At 43.9% G+C, this 19,854-nt stretch overlaps 1 protein-coding gene across 1 annotated transcript in view; it reads right to left on the bottom strand.

The window, feature by feature from the left end:
* The window catches only part of TINAG (tubulointerstitial nephritis antigen), a 106,629-nt gene that overhangs the window by 72,389 nt on the left and 14,386 nt on the right, over window positions 1–19,854 (bottom strand). The window contains exon 2 of the mRNA XM_040349841.1: window positions 19,474–19,537. Within this exon, the coding sequence (XP_040205775.1) occupies window positions 19,474–19,537 (64 nt within the window). The remainder of the gene's footprint in view (window positions 1–19,473; window positions 19,538–19,854) is intronic.

Genomic DNA, 19,854 nt, shown 5'->3' with positions numbered 1-19,854 from the left:
GATCACAGTATCACACACAACTCCTCCCGCAGAAGATCAGCATCAACATCTTCCCGCAATGGCATCATTCAACCTGAAAAGAACAATGGAACTCATCACACAAACAAGCGAGGAAGATTTGTGTCTCAACCCCAAGACCAAGAGGATACCATGGACTGACCACCTTCCAGAGGACCTCATGAATTTCTTCTTCCCCTGGTCACAAGAACACTTCACAAGAAAAGATGTACAGATTGCATGGATTGAGAACTTGATGTTTTTTATTTTTATTTTTATTTTTTTTACTCTTATTTTTTATTTCTACTTTTAAATTTTTCTCTTTTGACCCAATTTTATTCTCATTTTCACCGCTTATTGCGATTCTTATTTTTCATTTTTTACCTTGCACTCCTACCTTTATCACATTCTTACTTCTTTCCATTTTTTTTCCACTTTCCCCCCACTTTTTATTTCCTCACCTCCTCCTCACCTTAGGGTGGGGAGGAGGGGGGGGGGAACGACAAGGCCTGCCCCTTCATTCGCAGGGTCCCTCAGACTTATGACATCCCACACCATTTAATTACACCCCGGGGACCTAAGAGACACCTCTAAAACCCATTCTCTTATCCTCCTCTAGTTATAATATCCAAAGTTGCTTCACCACATTACACCACCTCGTGCACTAGTAGCCCAGTCAGCGTCCAGGCGCAAGGCGAGTTTTGGTGTGTAGAATCTGCATTGTTTTAATGGTCAATAGGTAGATACCCAATCTGACATATATCTGATCAATAGAAGCCTAATCTTACCCAAACTATTGGACCTACTTGAGGAATTTTTTCCTAAAATTCCAATGGAACACATGATCCAATTAAAACATCTTTGGTATAGGCTAATGAATTCTACAATCTCTTTATTTAATTAATTAAGGATAGTTAACCCCCTCTCATATCTCTCGCCTAAACAACAGAAGGCGAGTAGTTAGTGTTATCCTGTTCGAAATGTTATTAACAGCTTAGTTGAGAAAAAACACCTCAGACGGTGTTTACTTGAACATATTTACAGCTGTTTTCCACCGCACGGAACCAACCTGTGCTCCACCATGATCTCCTCAGTTCCCCGCAAGATTAAGCGGGGGATTGATGGGATCCCCTTTTCCCCTGGCGGGGGTAGTCCATCCCCGTCACGGGTAAACCTAACAAACTTTATTGGTTTATTGTTGACTGTTTATTTACAATTTTTTTCTGTGTTTACCTTCCTTTTCAAGGTTGAATACCCCATAGACCCCTTTTCCTTTTCTTTCCCCAAGTCTGCAGGGATTGGGCTGGCCAGATGTCCTCCGGTTTATCACAGTAAGATGGACAGAGAAGTAAAGCTACCATGGCACCATTGAATATATTGTCGTTAAATGTACAGGGATTGAATGTGCCACAGAAAAGAACCAAGGCCTTCAGAACATTTCAGGCCAAAAAAGCCCATATTGTTTGCCTACAGGAAACTCACTTTACTACGAACATGACTCCTAGATTTTTTAACCCCTCCTATCCACAAGTCTATTCAGCCTCTGCTTCAGTCAAAAAAAGGGGAACCCTTATCGCTTTTCATCGCACCACACCATTCACTCTAAAAACGGAAATCAAAGATCCAGAGGGCAGATACATACTATTAACAGGCCAAGTGTTAGATACGGAGATCACGATAGTATCTTATTATGCTCCTAATCTAAACCCGTTACCCTTCTTATCGCATCTTTTCCAAATAATTAATTCACATAAAATAGGGACTCTCCTCATCTGCGGAGACTCCAACCAAGTCCTTCTTCCATTCTTAGATAAAACCCCCTATGTCACACCTAAACACCAAGCTAAATGGACCCTTCCCAACTTATTAGCCAAATACAATTTAGTAGACACGTGGAGAGAACACAATCCCACAAAACGTAACTACACATACTTTTCAAACCCACACCAATCCTTCAGCCGAATTGATCATATTTTTGTGACAATCGGTATGGTCCCTGAAATACTATATTCAAATATAATACCCATCCCTTGGTCAGATCACAATGCGGTGTACACCACAATGGCATCAACCATTCCAAAAAACCATGATCCCACTTGGTATCTTCCTGAAATTATACTCAAACACCCTGCCCATTGCCAATTGATTGAACAAGCTCTAAAAGACTATCTAGAACTCAATGCAAGCCCTGAAATATCCCCACTTACATTATGGGAAGCACATAAGCCAGTCCTCAGAGGAGCATTCCAGCGGCAAATAGGGATCTTAAAAAAGGAGCGAGCACTGATGGCAAGAAAATTGGAAACAGAATTCAACTTAGCATTTCTGGCCCTACAAAACTGCCAAACTCAAACTAATAGAACTCGGCTGGACAAAGCACGTCTGGAATACGACTTGTTCTTAACCGATTCGGCAAATAGAACACTTAATAGATCTAGACATGCTTTCTACAAGCAAGCTAATAAACCAGGGACATATTTAGCTAGAGCGCTAAACACACTCAATAAGACTTTTAAACCCATAAAGTTAAAAATTGCCAACAGGGTTCTCTCCAGCAACCCACTTAAAATAGTTCAAAAGTTTAGCTCACATCTAAAACAACTCTACTCAGAAACTACTGTATTTGACGAATCTAAAGCTGACTCCTTTTTTGCACAAATTAATCTTCCACAAATAAGTCAATCACAGAAAGAACAGTTGGAAGAACCAATTACGCAAGAGGATGTAGCTTTAGCCATTCGGGAACTCAAAATTAACAAAAGACCGGGACCTGACGGGTTCTCGGCAAACTACCTCAAAACTTTTACTGAGTTACTTTCACCCAGACTGGCAGAGGCATTTAACAACTTACTAGAGCAAAAAACCTTCAGACCTGAAACGTTGCTAGCAACGGTTTGTATGATTCCCAAACCACATTCGGATGACACACTTTGTAGCAATTATCGTCCCATATCTATGCTTAACATAGATATAAAACTATTAGGTAAAATACTAGCTACCCGCCTTAACAATTTTATCGGTACTCTAATCAATCGAGATCAAGTAGGTTTCATGCCATCCAGACAAGCGGGCGATAATATACGCAGGGCATGCCTCTTGGCCAACATGGCAAAGAAAAGGGGTATACCGGCGTGTTTTCTCTCTCTGGACATCAAACAAGCTTTTGATTCTGTTTCCTGGGCGTATTTAAAATATACTCTACAGAAATGGGGCTTTGGCCCTAATTTCACTAATTGGATTATGGAACTTTATAATAACCCTAAAGCTTATGTTAAATACGCAGGATATAAGTCTGACACATTTAATATCAGAAGAGGAACACGTCAGGGCTGCCCGTTATCCCCGTTATTATTTGCCCTCCTTATCGAACCGCTTGCTCAGAAAATCAGATCAGACCCCACTATCCTAGGTATAGAATTAGGAGGTCATAAACATAAATTATGCCTATTTGCAGATGACATTCTTTTATTTCTTTCTTCCCCGCAAGTAACTGGCCCTAATCTCATCCCAATACTTGATAGATTCGCGACGTTCTCAGGTCTAGCCATTAATCCCAAGAAATGTGTAGCACTAAACATATCCCTCTCAAGACTAGAATTAAGTGCAGCCACAGTAGGTCTTCCATTTACATGGTCGGATAAGAGCATCCCGTACTTAGGAACACACGTAACGGCTGATACATCTGATTTATTCTCTTATAATTATCCCCCTCTTCTTAAACAGATAACAAACTTACTCAAATCCTGGTCCCAGCTCCCATTATCCTGGTTAGGTAGGATCAACGCAGTTAAGATGACAATATTACCAAAATTGTTGTATCTTTTTAGAGTGCTCCCGAGTCCAATACCGGCTTACTTTCTGAGGATAATACAAAACAGAATGACGACCTTTATATGGGGCACATCTAGGCCCAGAATAAAGGCGAAAATCTTGCATCTCCCCAAAACTCAAGGAGGGTTAGGATATCCGAATTTTACAAACTACTATAGGGCAGCGCAAATTTCAACCTTGGCCAAATATCATGCAAAAAAGGAAACACCTCTCTGGGTAGCGATTGAGGCAACCGAGTGTGATCCCATACCTCCAGCTAACTTACTATGGATTCTTCCCAAGCTACGCGGGAAAATCTGCAATCCAATTATTAAACATTCTTTCTCACTATGGGATAGCTATAAATCCAAGTATTCACTGGTGTCCCCTCTCAACCCACTGCTTTCATTTTATAAAAACCCAACATTTTATCCGGCATGGATCTTCCCTAACACATTCAAGGAATGGGTAAGGAAAGACTGTATATATGTCTATAAATTTTTGGATTCATCGGGTGTCATGCCCTTCCCGACAGTATGTAAAAAATACGGTATACCTCAATCAGAATTGTTTCGATACCTCCAAATAAAAAATTTCGTGGAAACACATCTGACCTCTTCGGCTCTGAAAAAACAGATGTCACCTTTTGAAAGTATATGTAAAGATAATCCACATGTAAGAGGTACAATTTCGGTTCTGTACTTGCAGTCACTATCCCACAATAACACAACAAAGCTTCCTTATGTTCAGAAATGGGAGAGTGACCTGGGTATAGAACTTAATACCTCGGATTGGAATCAAATATGGCGAAACACTAAATCGGCTTCCTCGAATATAATAGCATTGGAAGCGGGCTATAAGGTATTAATGAGATGGTACCTGGTGCCAAGCAGAATAGCTAAATATGCACCAAACTGCACCGGACATTGCTATAGGGGTTGCATCACCCAAGGTACATATTTTCATACTTGGTGGACGTGTCCAATAGTACAGAAATTCTGGGATAAGATTTTCAAGATGGTAAATGCGGTGACTAAATTGAGAATACTTCCAGACCCTAAATTGGCACTACTGAATTTAAAGCCCATCAATCTAACACACACGCACTTCAAGCTACTAACACAACTCTTTACGGCAGCCAAACAAACCATAGCAAAAGCTTGGAAAACTCCAATTTTATCAACGACGGAAACCAAAAATAGAATGAATATTGCTATGACGCACGCCAAAATGGAAGCGTTAGAAACGGACACGATCGCCAACTTTGAAAAAATATGGAACCCTTGGATACAATATGCTATACCAGAAAATTTTAATAAAGGTGTAATGATGCCATGGTAGCTTTCCTATACAAAAATAACCGTTGTACATTTCATGCTTTGACGACGGATCCTAGCCCATCCCTGCAGACTTCCTTACCTGACCCCCCCCCCCCCCCATTTTCCTTCCTTTTCTTCCCTTCTTCCTTTTCCTGATCTGATACTGCATAAGATAGTACCCTCGTGTATCTACCGTTAACTTTGAAAAGGTAGCACATTTTAGAAATTTAAAGTTGATAGGTAGTAAGGTTACATTAAATAAGGACGTATTATCTTTGATATATTATCCACTAGCCACTAGGACAAGTTGTAAGGATTACATATTTGGCTATGTTAACTACTTAAACTCTTCCTGCGATAGTACACAGAACATGGCTAAAATATTCCCGTTTATTGTTGTTTAAGAAAGATGATACTGTTAGTCAATCTTATGTTATAATAACCACCTGATTACTGTAACGAATGTATGCTTCATGTACAATTTATTCTTGCATTTAATAAAGATATTCTTGACAAGGAAAGTGAAAGTAAAAGAAAATCTTGCTTCTATCCTATTCCTTAGCCCTCTAGTGCTTCATCCTATTCCTCACCCTCTTCCAGGAGGTTTTCTTAGAGAATGCCAGTTTGGGAGATAATTTTTTGGGGAAGAAGATGTGGCATATACACTATGGGCCAGATTCTCAGAAGAGATACAATGGTGTATCTCAGGAAACACCGTTGTATCTCTGTTTTTGGCCCCGGGTATCTTTGCGTATGATTCCTAGAATCATTTTCGCATAGATACGGCGTAGATCCGACAGGTGTAAGTCACTTACACCGTCGGAACTTAGATGTAATTCGACGCTGGCCGCTAGTGGTGTTTACGTTCCGTTCTCATTTGACTATGCAAATGAGCCTGATACGCCGATTCCCGAACAAATTTGCGCCGCGTCGTCGTCGTTTATGTCGTTTCCATAAGCGTAAGGTTACCCCTGCTATATGAGGGGTAACCTTACGCCAGTCCGCCGTATGCCATGTTAAGTATGGCGTCGGGTCAGCGTCGTCTTTTTCCATCGGTTACGTCGTTTTACTAAGTCGTTCTTGAATACGACTTTATGTCAATAACGCTCACGTCGGCGTCATTGACGTTTTCCGTCGTGAGCTGGAGCATGCACACTGGGCTATTTTTCTGTCCGGCGCATGCGCAGTTTCTATCGGCGCGGGGGCGCGCTTAATTTGAATACAAGCCGCCCCCTTTGAATTACGCGGCCATACGCCGGGCCATTTATACTACGCCGCCGCAAATTACGGAGCAAGTGCTTGGAGAATACGGCACTTGCTCCAGTAAGTTGCGGTGGCGTGGTGTAAATGGCTTACACTACGCCAACGCCGATTCTATGAGAATCTGGCCCATAATTACCAAAAGTATTTGGATGCCTGCCTTTATGCGCACATGAACTTTAATGGCTTCCCAGTTTTGGTCCATAGGGTTCAATATTCAGTTGGCTCACCCTTTGCTGCTGTAACAGCTTAAACAGCTTCAAATCTCCACAAGGTTTTGGAGTGTGTCTATGGGAATGTTTGACCATTCTTCCAGAAGAGCATTTGTGAGGTCAGGCACTGATGTGGATGAGAAGGCCTAGCTCGCTGTCTCCGCTAATTCATCCCAAAGGTGTTCTATCGGGTGCAGGCCAGTCATGTTCCTCCACCCCAAACTCACTATTCCATGTTATTATGGACCTTGCTTGTGTAAAGGCAGGTGTCCCAATGCTTTTGGTGATTTAGGCCCAGATTCACAAAGGAGATACGACGGCGTATCTCCTGATACGCCGTCGTATCTCTGTTTCTATCTATGCGACTGATTCATAGAATCAGTTACGCATAGATATCCATAAGATCCGACAGGTGTAATTGTTTTACACTGTCGGATCTTAGGATGCAGTACCGCGGCCGCCGCTGGGGGGAGTTTGCGTCGTAAACCAGCGTTGGGTATGCAAATTAGGAGTCACGTCGATCCACGATGGATTTTCGCGTTCGCTACGTCGCCGCTAGTCTAGTTTCCCGTCGCAAAGTTAGTCGTCATTTTGGGTGCCCTAACTTTAGTCAGAAAACGTATTGCTGTCTAAAGTATGGGCGTCGTTCCCGCGTCGAAATTTAAAAATGAACGTCGTTTGCGTAAGCCGCCCGGGAATACGGAATTACGCTACGCGTGTCGCCGTTCGAAAAAATTACGTCACTGCGCGCAAAGCACGACGGGAATTGCGAAACAGAGCATGCGCAGTAGGTCCGGCGCGGGAGCGCGCCTAATTTAAATGGCACACGCCCATTTGAATTGGCCCGCCTTGCGCCGGACGTATTTACGATACACCGCCGCAAGTTTCCAGGTAAGTGCTTTGTGGATCGGGCACTAAAACTGGAAACTTGCGGCGGTGTATCGTAAACGGGTTACGTTACACGGCCGCAGATGTATGTGAATCTGGCCCATAGTGTATAATAGGAATTGTTGGATGATCCAGAATATCTGCCAAATAATTTAAAATTGGGCCTGATCTGTGTGATATATACCGAAAGAGCACATTATTAGGGAGACTAAAATTCTCTTGTAGTTGTTGAAAAGACTTGCTCCACCCATCTTGTACAATATGATGAAAGTAAGTAATCCCCCACTGACTCCACAGTCCAGGGTCAGGAAGCTGCCTACATTCTGCAAGATGTGTGTTTTCCCAAAGAGGAGTATATGCGTAGGGTCCATACATTTTGAACTTGTTGAGAGCTAAATCCCACATCATAGTAGCTTGTTTGGGGAGACCATTTTCTTCTTACAACTAGATGATATTGTTTATTTTTTAGCTCCTCTAACCTCTGCAAAAACCAAAGTAGGGAGATGAACCTGTTCCCCACTGACCCAATAGTAGAGATGTGACATTTGAGCCACTAGATAGTGAACGACAAAATCTGGTAAAGCTAGGTTTCCATTATTCAAAGGATTGGTATAAATCTTTGATGCCCCTTATATCCTCAAATAGAACATTTTTGTATAGATTCTAAAAGTTTAAAATATTTAAGTGGTATATACAGTTTATTGGAGAATGCAATAGGATATAGAGAACTTTAGGGAGTAAGCAATTTAGTTATTTTTGAATGTGTTCACCCACACTGATGATTTGCTTAATAGTAATCACTGATGTAAGGGCAGTATTTTTGCAGCCAGCCACTGACCACAAAAACTTCAAATCACTGGGCTGGATTCACAAAGAGTTACGCCGGCGTATCAGTAGATACGCCGATGTAACTCGGAATCTAAGCCCGTCGTAAGTTTAAGTGTATGCTCAAACTGAGATGCACTTAAACCTAGCTAAGATACGACGGCCTGCGCCGTCGTATCTTAGGGTGCAATTTTTCCGCTGGCCGCTAGATGGCGCTTTCGTCGATTTACGCGAGGAATATGCTAATTAGGTAGATATGCCGATTCACAAACGTACGTACACCCAGCGCTATTTTTTTACGTCGTTTACGTTAGGCTTTTTCGGCGTAAGGTTGCTCCTGCTCTTATGAGGCGTACGCAATGTTAAAGGGTCACTAAAGGAAAAAAATGTTTTTGCTGAAATGACTGTTTACAGGGTATAGAGACATAAAAGTTAACTGATTCCTTTTAAAAATGATTAAAAATTGAATTTAATCTATCATATAATGTGCCTCTAGCTTCACTTTCGGTTTTAAAGGTATATACATGAAGTTCTGGGTGAGAGGTGAGTCGGGAAGACTCACAGAACAAAAACAAACAAATCCAGGGCAGTGTTTTGTTTTTAAAATGAATCTGATTGGTTCTGAGGAGTTTTAGACACACAGTAATGACAGCTTAGACCACCGTGAAAATCTCCCAGTACTGTGGTTATAAGGAAACAGGCAACCAGGAAGTGTGGAGATCACAGCAGAATTACAGCTACTTCAAAGCAAAAACGAACAATGAGGACATGAAACCAGTACTGCAGTAAGGTAAAGGAAGCTATTTAGCTAAAAAAAAATTCCTTTAGTGACCCTTTAAGTATGGACGTCGTTCCCGCTTCGAATTCTGACATTTTTACGTCGTTTGCGTAAGTTGTTCGCGAATAGGGCTGTACGTAAGTTACGTTCACGTCTAAAGCATTGACGATTTGCGGCGGAATTTCGAGCATGCACACTGGGGGCCAGATTCAGATAGGTCAGCGGATCTTTAGATCCGCGTAACCTATCTGATTTACGTTACGCCGCAAGTTTTTCAGGCAAGTGCTTTATTCAGAAAGCACTTGCCTGTAAAGTTGCAGTGGTGTATCGTAAATCCCCCGGCGGGGGCGTTTAAAATTTAAATCAGGCGCGTTCCCGCGCCAAACGAACTGCGCATGCGCCGTCCGTAAACTTTCCCAGCGTGCATTGCTCCAAATGACGTCGCAAGGACGTCATTGGTTTCGACGTGAGCGTAACTTACGTCCAGCTCTTTTCAACGTAAATTTTCAAAACTCGGCGCGGGAACAACGGCCATAATTAACATAGGATACCCCTCACATAGCAGGGGTAACTACACACCGGAAAAAGCCAAAAGCAAACAACGTAAAAAAAATGCGCCGAACGTCAAATACATGGGGTCACACTAAATTTAAATAATCATCCAAATTTGGGATAGGGTAGGAGGTCCTGGGCCGGCGCCTTTTCTCTAACTAAAAAAATCCTGAGTAAATCAGCCTTAAAGTCTTATCATAAGCCAAATTTGTATTTTCAAGTAATCAAGAGCGTTTAAAAGCCATTTGATAGGTATTTCTGTGTGGTTGGCTGTGACATTTTGGGTATGTTGAGTGTTTGTCACTGCACTAATATTTATGTCTACTTTATGTATTTACTTTGCATTGTGTCTAACTTAGATGCTATGGCCCAGATTCTCGTAGATCTCAGATGCGTTACGCCGACGTAACTTAGAGAGGCAAGCTCCGTATTCTCTAATCAAAAGCGTGAAATTTTGCGTCTGCGTAACGTAAAATCGGCAGGGTAAGACGGCGTAATTCAAAGTAGGAAGGAAGTGGGCGTGATCCATTTAAATGAACCGTGACCCCATGCAAATGAAGGGCCGAAAGAACGGTGCATGCGCCGTGATGTGATTGTATGTCCCGCGCCCCTCTGCGCATGCTCACAACTACGCCTGGCGTAAATCCTAAGTTACGCCAGCCCACCATTTACGCCCGGGGCATAAATACGCCCAGACATGCGCCCGTCGAGTGCAAAAGTACACCCGTTTTATTTGGTGTAGGTACTTTTGCGATCTTCTTCTGGACATGTCTGCCCGGCGTTCTGGGAACAGAAAAAAGAACTTCTCCCCAGAGGAGAAGGCCATCATCCTTGCGGCCCTGGAGAAGTATTACGATCGCCTCCATGGGGCAAGGAGACGAGCAAGGGCAGAAGGGATGAGATCCCTCTGAGGATCACCAACCAGGTGAATGCCGTGGGCAATGAGGTGAGGAGGCCCCAGGACATATCAAAGAAGATGAACGATATGCGCATGAGGGTGAAGGAGAAAATGGCCATTATGATGAGGCATGCCAGGGGCACTGGTGGTGGACCAGCCTCTAGAATCCGTCTGACTCCTGACGAGCAGGTGGTTGCCCGCTGACTTACTAGGGTGCAAGTGGAGGGAGTTGAGGGCTACGAGGGCTCTGGTGTGTAGCATGTGAGGGGGGGGGAGGGAATATGTGACAAGTGTGTGGGTCCACCAACATGTGAATGTTTTGTGTCATCCGCAGATGTCCAGGAGGGAGCCGGGCCATCTGGTGCCTCTACCCGTCCCACGCCATCATCCCCTGATGATCCTGCCCCTGACCCCCAGGGAAGCCAAGAAGCATTGGTGGAGGGGAGTGGTGGCCAGACCTCCAGTGAAGAGGTGGTTGAGCAGGATGCTGAACATATGGGTGAGGAGGTGTCCCTATATGTTGAGGAGACATCCCAATCGGCTGGTCCATCCCAGACGTCAAGCCTCCTATCCTCAAGTCCCTCTGGATCCATCCCCAACCCAGCCACTCCCTCAAGTCCCTCCCCCTATGCCAGGCCTGAAGCCTCTCCTGGCCCCAGGAAGGAAACCAGGAAGACCAGGGGGGTTCCGGACTTCCTGCCAGTGAATCTGATGAGTGCCCAGGACTCGCAGACCCGCCATATGGGTGAGATGGCCCAGGACATGAGGCAAGTGGCCGACAGCCTGGCCTCCACGGGCCACATAAACGATGGGCTGCAGGATGTGGCTGGCAACACAGCAGCTATCATCACCTGCTTGGGTGAGCTGCAGGCCACAACGGATACCCTTGTGGCAGAGGTGCGGTCCCTGTCGGAAGCCGTCCAGGGCCACACAGCTGCCATTGAGGCGGAGGGGAGACGTTCACGGCAGGTGCAGGCAGAAACCAACACCATTCTGACCCGCATTGCTGTGGCGTTAGAGGGCAGGCCTCCAGCCATGGACAGGTTGGTGGATGCTCCTCCACCTGATGCAACCCCCCCACCTGAGCTGTCAACCAGGCAGTTGCGGAGCCGTGGCCGTGGCAGCAGCCAGGGCAACTAATTCTTCTTATTATTATTTTTTTGGGCTCTGGTTAAGAGTATTATAATTTCTTTTGTGCTCTGGTTAAGAGTTTTTTTTTGTTTTTTGGGCTCTGGTTAAGAGTATTATGATTTTGTTTCTAATAATGCACACGGTGAGGCGTGCAGATTACAGTGTGACTGGTGAGTGAATGTGGGGGGTGACACTCCTGCCAGTAAGGTTTGTCACCCTCGGTCGTTGGGGAGAATTTATCCCCACGACCCGTGTGAATGTGGTATGAATGGTCAGCAACATAATTGGAGCCTTGCCGTGGCGTTGCTGCACCCAAGTCCTGCATGTTGGACTTGGGCTAATCCAATGTGATGTGGATGTGGGGTCTGTGCTAGGGACCACAGTGGTGTGCATGCGTGCATTGTCCTTGTGCCATGATGAATGTGTGTGTTTAACGTGCAAAGATACGTTCCACGAGACAACTTCTGACTGCTGTTCCCTCAGCAGACGGGGTAGACTCGGGCAGGGGGGGACTGTCTGGTCCGGGGGTCAGGTCATCACGTATGTCAATCTCCAGGCCCTTTCTCTCAGCAAAGTTGTGCAGAATGCAACATGCCCCGATGATCTGGCACATGAAGTTTGGGGAATACAACAGGGTCCCCCCAGACTTATCCAGGCATCGAAAATGGGACTTCAGGATGCCAAATGTGCGTTGCACCACTGCACGGGTACGTATGTATGCAGCATTGTAGTTTTGCTCTCCTGTGGTTTGGGGATCCTGGAATGGAGTCATGAGATGGGGTCCAAGTGCATATGCAGAGTCACCTGGAAGGGAAAAGACAGGAGGATGTTAGTCGTGCCCCTCCTGATGTCTGCATCATGGGGGCGGACAGTCATGCCTGACACCCATGTCACTCACCAACCAGCCAGCTGTTCCCGTACACGTTCTGTTCAAATTCTGTTGGGATGGTGCTTTGACGGTATATGTAGCTGTCGTGGCTGGCCCCTGGGTGTTTGGCACGGACGTGCCATATGAGGCCTTGGGCATCGGCTATCACCTGTACGTTGATGGAATGCCAGTGCTTCCGATTACGGTATATGTGCTCTGTGTCACGGGGGGGGGCGTAGTGCCACATTTGTGCAATCAATGGCCCCCACGGTGCATGGGAATCCTGCAATTCTGACAAAATCTGCCATTGCCTTATTTCGCAGGTGCTCCTGGGTGGGTCTGATGATGTGGTGGGACATGCGTCTGAGGATTGCGGGGACAACCTGGTGCACACATCTGCTCATGGTGGTTTGTGACATCCCAGCCACTACTCCACTTGTACGCTGAAAAGATCCACTGGCGAGGAAATGCAGTGTTGCCAGTACCTTGACTAGTGGCTGCACTGCATGTGAGCGGTGTGTCTGGCTGGTGATGTCATCCTGCAGGGTTGTGGCTAAATCCAGGATGGCATCAGTGTTGAATCTGTAGATGCGCTACAGCTCCGAATCCCCCATGCCAAAGACGTTTATGCGCGTTCGGTATATCCTCTCCTGTGCCCTCCTCCTTCTACGCGCCTGGGCGCACACTAGTATAGCTATGACCATGCCTGCCCCTGGCATGTCGGCATACAGATGTGTTGTCCTGCAAGTGTGGTTGCTCAGCTCGTCCGTAACGGTGCTGCTGAAGCTGCTCTCCAGCTGACCTGCACACGTCTGGTGCAAAGTTGCCCCTGCTTTATGAGGGGCAAGTTTAGGCCGGACGTACAGCTTAGGCGCACCGCGCGTAGCCTGCGTCGGGCGGACGTATGTTCGGGAATCGGCGTATCTCCCTCATTTGCATATTTGAATAGGAAATCAATGGGAGCGCAAGATGCGCCCAGCGTAAATATGCGCCTACGCTACGCCGGCGTAGAAAACTTACGCCGGTCGGAAGAAGCCAATTTTCAGGCGTGTCTGGTTCTGTGGGTACGGCGCATAGATACGCCAGCGTATATATACACTTACGCCGCGCATCTCAAGATACGCCGGCGTAACTTCTTTGAGAATCTGGGCCTATGTTTTTCTCAATCCAGCTCACATTAATTGTCAAGGGAAACTAACATAAAACATTGGCACCTATGCTTATTAATAATTTCACTTTGATAATATATGCAACATGTGTGCTAGAAAATGGATTGGACCACCCTCCCAAAACAAATATTGTTGTTATATTATGGTTAGCATTCCATGTTTCCTAGTTAACTAGTGAGACTGAAGTGTTTTTCTTGCTACACAAATAAACACACAAGGTCTCAAATAATTTGTCACACATACAACACATAAGTAGATTCAAGTCTGACCTTTGTCCGTTATATATATGTGATTTAGGTCTCTAGTTCCCAAAGCCAATTACTGTTGCAATGTACATCTATGCTGCTTGCCTGTTTAGTACATTCATTTACTGTGTACTGTATGTCAATAATAAAAGAGGTCTCTAATGACTCGAGAATAATACATCACAATCTGATTTAAATGCATCTGCAGGACACTGTTAACTGTAGGGTTTCTCCCGGACAGTCTGGTTTTTGAATGATGTATCCCCCCTACTAGCACTACCCCCTCCATCCCAAAATTACCCTCAGCACATCACATATCCAACCCCCCCTTCTAGCACTATAGCCCTCTCCCTCCCAAAGTGCCTCCCAGCACATATCCAACCCTCCTTCTAGCACTACCCCCTCCCTCCCAAAGTGCCCCTCAACACATCACATATTTAACCCCCCTTCTAGCACTATCCCTTTCCCTCGCAAAGTGTCCCCCAGCACATATTTAACCTCCCCCTCTCCCTCCTAAAGCGCCCCCAGCACATATACGACCTCTCACCCCCCTGTTAGCACAATTACTCTGCTCTTCCAAAGCACATATCTTCTTACCCCCTTTGTTCTGGGAGGGGGATTTATGCTTGGGCGGGATGATGGGGTGGGGTATTTGTGCTAAGATAAGGAACTGTGCTGAGAGGGGGATTTGTGGGGTGGAAGAAGATTTTTGCTGGGATAGGGGATTCTTTTAGGGAGAGGTTTGTGCTAGAAGTGGGATTTATTTTTGGGGGGGTGGGAGGAGGAGAAATATTTATACTACAAGAGAGATTTTTTTTGGGGTGGTGTTCTACTGGAATGGGAGGCTGTACTGGGATGGAGGATTTGGTGGTGGAAGAAGATTTATTCCAAAAGGGGTATTGGGGAAAGAGGGTTTGTACTGGTTGGGGAAGAGGATTTGTATTATAAGGGGGAATTAAGGGGGAAGGGATAAATGCTGGGATGGGCAAGAAGGGGTATTAGAACTGGGGATCTTGGGGATGGTGGAGGAGAACTTGTTCTGAGGACGGGGGAAGAGGATTTGTTTGGGGGGGGATTGTTCTGGGAGGGAGTGAGGGAGAATCTATTTTTGCTGGTGAGATGGAGGGTGAGCATGAAGATTAATGCTGGATTTTTTGATTTTTTTTTTGCAGGAGAGGGAGTGAGGATTTTTGACGAAAGGATAAAGTGGGGGGAGAGTATTGTTTGCTGGGGAAATTTGCACTCTTCTAAGCCCTACACTGTGTATTACATATCCCTGACTGCTGTACTCTTTTTGATTTGTACTCATGACTCCTACTATACATTACACACTCCTGTCCCATGCATTTTGCACAGTAAATATTCCTGACCCCTGTATTCTTTGCATAACACTCACAATTTGGCCACACCTTTGTTCCCCGTGCCGTGCTACGTGCACTGCATTACAGTTCTCCTTGAGGCAACCAAAAGTGTGCCAGGTCTTTTCTTTTACAATCTCATAGCATTAACTCAAAAAATGCCATGCGCAGAGACTCTCAGGCCTTGTACACACGATCAGTCCAAACTGATGAAAACGGACTGAAGGTCCGTTTCATCGGTCCAAACCGACCGTGTGTGGGTGGCATCGGTCAGTTATCCTTCGGTCAAAAAAAATAGAACTTGCTTTAAAATTTGACCGATGGACGCCTAACCAATCGGTCAAAACCGATGGTTAGTACGCAAAAGCATCGGTTCCAAACCCGCGCATGCTCAGAATCAAGTCGACGCATTCTTGGAAGCATTGAACTTCATTTTTTCTCTGCACGTCGTTGTGTTTTAAGTCACTACATTGGACTCGATCGGTTTTTGAATTGATGGTGTGTAGGCACATCAGACCATCAGTCAGCTTCATCGGTTAACCGATGAAACGGACCTTCAGTCCGTTTTCATCAGTTTGGACTGATCATGTGTACAGGGCCTCAGAGGTGCTTTGTAATAGGAGCTGCTCTCTGCTACTCTATTTTATCAACCTTCTTTGACAAAAGATTTGGGCTGCTTTTGTCTAAAAAGTCAAAAAATATGTCAGGAGTTCTCAGGCTGATAACAGAGGAACCATTCAGAAGAGAGCTATAAGACTTAGCTCATTGAAAAGAGATACCAAAATACTGCAGATATTTGTGCCCAGCTCAAATTTCATATATCAGGTTTACAGCCACTTTAACCATGGGGACTACCATTGAAATGGCAATCTTATACAATACTTTTCCTTTCTAATTTTTAATACCCTTTCATTAGACATGTGCATTCGTTTTTGTCCGAATGCATTTTTGTCCAAATTTTGGATATTTTCGTTATCGTTTTAACAAACAAAAACGAACGCGCAGAATCCGAAATCCGAAAGATCCGACATAAAAATATAGATAGGAGATTAGACATGATGCTGACAATAGCAATCTGTGTCTATCAAACCTGTGGTCGATTGTCCAAACCTTAACTCTATTAGTCCAAGATTATTCTACATAGAGAGGAAAGATTCGACATAGAGAGAAAAGATTTGACATTATAGAGACAGTGTTGGGGTAGACCATTTGACATTATCAACAAAGATTCGACGAAGCAGCGAAAAACAAACAAACGTTGAATCTGTCATTGAAGGCTTATGATGTCTGTCGAAAGTTCTAAGAAGATTTGACAAGCAGCTAAACTGTACGACGCTGCAATCGTGTCATGGACATGTAGTATGTCTGGCAGCTTGAAAAAAATATATATAGTTGCGCTAATATCAAAGGAAACCTTTGCGGAGAAGGTGACCATAAATGTGAAAGTTACATGGATGAACATGAATCATGAATTAAATTAAATAAAAATGCCTGTTTACATAAACAATACACAAACATAAAATTAATAAATCATGAAATAGGCCTAATGTAGGATTGTGGCGTTGTACAGTTTAGCAGCTCTGTCCAATCTTCTTAGAACATTCGACAGACATCATAAGCCTTCAATGACAGATTTAACCTTAATTAATTCAGATTTTCGAACGAAAGCATTTTTTAACGAAACAAAATAAATAAAAACAAATTTCGTAAGTAACTAAATAAATAAATTTTTCGGACGAAAACAAAATTCTGAAACAAAATATTTCAGTGTGCACATGTCTACCTTTCATGCAATAACTTTTTGAACCTAAGGGCTCATTCAGTGATGATTTATGTCCTGTAGACACATAAACTAGAAGCTTTTTTTGCTCAAATTAAACACTCCATTAATCTTCATGGGTGAATGGAACTGTCATTCACATACAGTTTTAATGAAAATAGATACATACAGTGGGCCATATTCTCGTAGATTTCCGGCGGGCGGCGCGTAAGCCATTTACACTCCGCCGCCCCAACCTACAGGAGCAAGTGCTGTATTCCCCAAACACTTGCTCCGTAGTTTGGGGCGGCGGAGTGTATTTGGCCCGGCGTATCCCCGCGTATCTCCAAGGGGGCGGCTTCTATTTAAATTAAGCGCGCCCCCGATTCTAACTAACTGCGCATGCGCCGGGCTTAAAATAGCCCAGTGCGCATGCTCCAGTTCTCGGCGTAAAACATCAATGACGCCGACGTGTGCGTCATTGACGTAAAGTCGTATTCAAGAACGACTTAGTAAAACGACGTACCCGACGGGAAAACACGACGCGGACCCGACGCCATACTTAACATGGCCTACATGGGACTGGCGTAAGGTTACCCCTCATATAGCAGGGGTAACCTTACGCCTACGCAAACGACGTAAGCGACGGTTACGCGACGCGAATTCGTTCGGGAATCGGCGTATCAGGCTCATTTGCATAAACAAATGAGACCTGAACGTAAACGCCACCTAGCGGCCGGCGGAGTAATTACATTTAAGATCCGACAGTGTAAGTGACTTACACATGTCGGATCTTCAGTGTATCTATGCGAAAATGATTCTAAGAATCACTCGCATAGATACACTGGCCAAAAAAGAGAGATACGATGGAGTATCCTGAGATACTCCATCGTAACTTTACTCAGAATATGGCCCATTATATAGGAAATCAATAAGGCACGTGTGTGCAATCCAAAGTCTATGGGCTTAATTAACTTTGAGATAATCATTATTTTTGAGCTACATTTTATTTGTTATGCTTATACTCAGTTAAATGAAAAGTACAGCCAAAGCTCGTTTGGCTTCACTTCTCCGGTGGACCACAGAAGTGCAGCTCGTTCTGCACTCCTGTGACCCATTTTCAGCAGACAACAGGCTGAAGCCTGTTGTCTGCTGATATCACAGTGCTGGTCCAGGCTTGGGAAAGATCGCGACCATATGGTGGGAAAATGCCCACATACCTAGACCACCACCCGGCTCAGCCACTCTCTGTTAGCTGCTGAGAGGCTGAGCCGGCTGCTCCCACCCCCTCCAGTGAGCGCAAAGGGGGAGAGGGACAGAGCAGAGAGCCAATGACTGACAGTCACCAGCTCTCTGCTCAGGGAGTTGTGAGAACTGAGTGATCCTCAGTGTTTGATTGCTGGGTTCTCAGTGTTAGAGCTGGCGGTGGACAAATGCAGCATTGAAACAATGCCACATCCACCGGGGTAAGTATGATTCTCAAAAAATCTCTTTTAATCCTAATAACATTTACAGGGACAATTGTTTTGTCGCCTTGAGAATAACAGGATCACAAAATAATGTTTTCGAAATCGCTGTTAACATCTCAGAAATAGATATGCAGTGGGATAGACAATGTACTAACAACTTCCATTTTTATTATCTTACCACCCTTTCCTATTACAGCAGGTGTGCAAAGTCTCTAAATATGACTGTGCAGTCCAATTGGCACCAGAGTTAAACCCACTTGACTCTACTGTGACAACCCTTGTCAGACATGCCCATTTCCTCTCTCTTCAGTGCAAATCTAAATGAGGGATAGGAAAAAGTTACTTAGATATGCCAGCATATACAACTGGAGAGAGGGACAGGAAGAAGCATTTTCATTTCAATACTAAGGTATTTTGCAATATTTTTAAGTAAAATTAATGTACAGGTCATAACATGTGGGAGAACAAGCCTATAAAAATACTATAAAACAGTGTGAGAGTTTGATTTGGCTTTAACCATGTATGACATTGACAACGATCAAACATTGAATCAAAATTTTAACTTTAATTTTTACCTTTAATTATCTGGACTGGACTATTTTAAATAGTGATAAAATGTGTTTAGCCAGAGCTTAAATTAATGCTGTTTCTAATGTAGCACTTTGATCTCTTTGTGGCTAGAGTCCCGCAGTCCTATTAAATTAGCTTCTTTCAGCAAAAAAAAAAAAAAAAAGATTAAGTCAGAATCTGAGCATTTCACATTGCATTTCATATTGAGATAAAGCAGCATTCATGAGTTCACTGAGCCATTTTCAATGTAAAAAATCACTGGAAAGGAAAACTCTCATGTGACCTTACACTTACAGTCTTCTATACCAGATTCATCATTAGAATACATATGAAATGGTATAAACATCAATGTACAGAAACATTACCAGTAATTGCAGTTGTCTTTCATTATTGACGTATCTTCATAATATGTTCTGGCTTTGAAGCACCCTGTCAATACAATTTGCAATATTAAAGATTGAACTATTGGTTTCATTTATTTAAGAACATATAATTTTTTTTGTATTTGTATACTGTTCTGACATTTTACTCAGGGATTTACAAAATGCATAGCATAGATGCATTCACATTAGTATAGTTACCCCAGATAAGTTCACAACATCATGTCACACTCATAAACCCTGTAGAATTAGCTTGGAGGAAAGCAATTAACCTACTAGTATAAGTCAGGGTGCTGGAGAAAACCTAAGAAAGCACAGCAAGAACATACAGACTCCATGCAGATGGAATGCGTTTGACTTAATAAA

The sequence above is a fragment of the Rana temporaria genome, chromosome 4, assembly GCF_905171775.1.
Source record: "Rana temporaria chromosome 4, aRanTem1.1, whole genome shotgun sequence".
NCBI lineage: Eukaryota > Metazoa > Chordata > Amphibia > Anura > Ranidae > Rana > Rana temporaria.
This window is presented reverse-complemented; position numbering and strand designations above follow the sequence as displayed.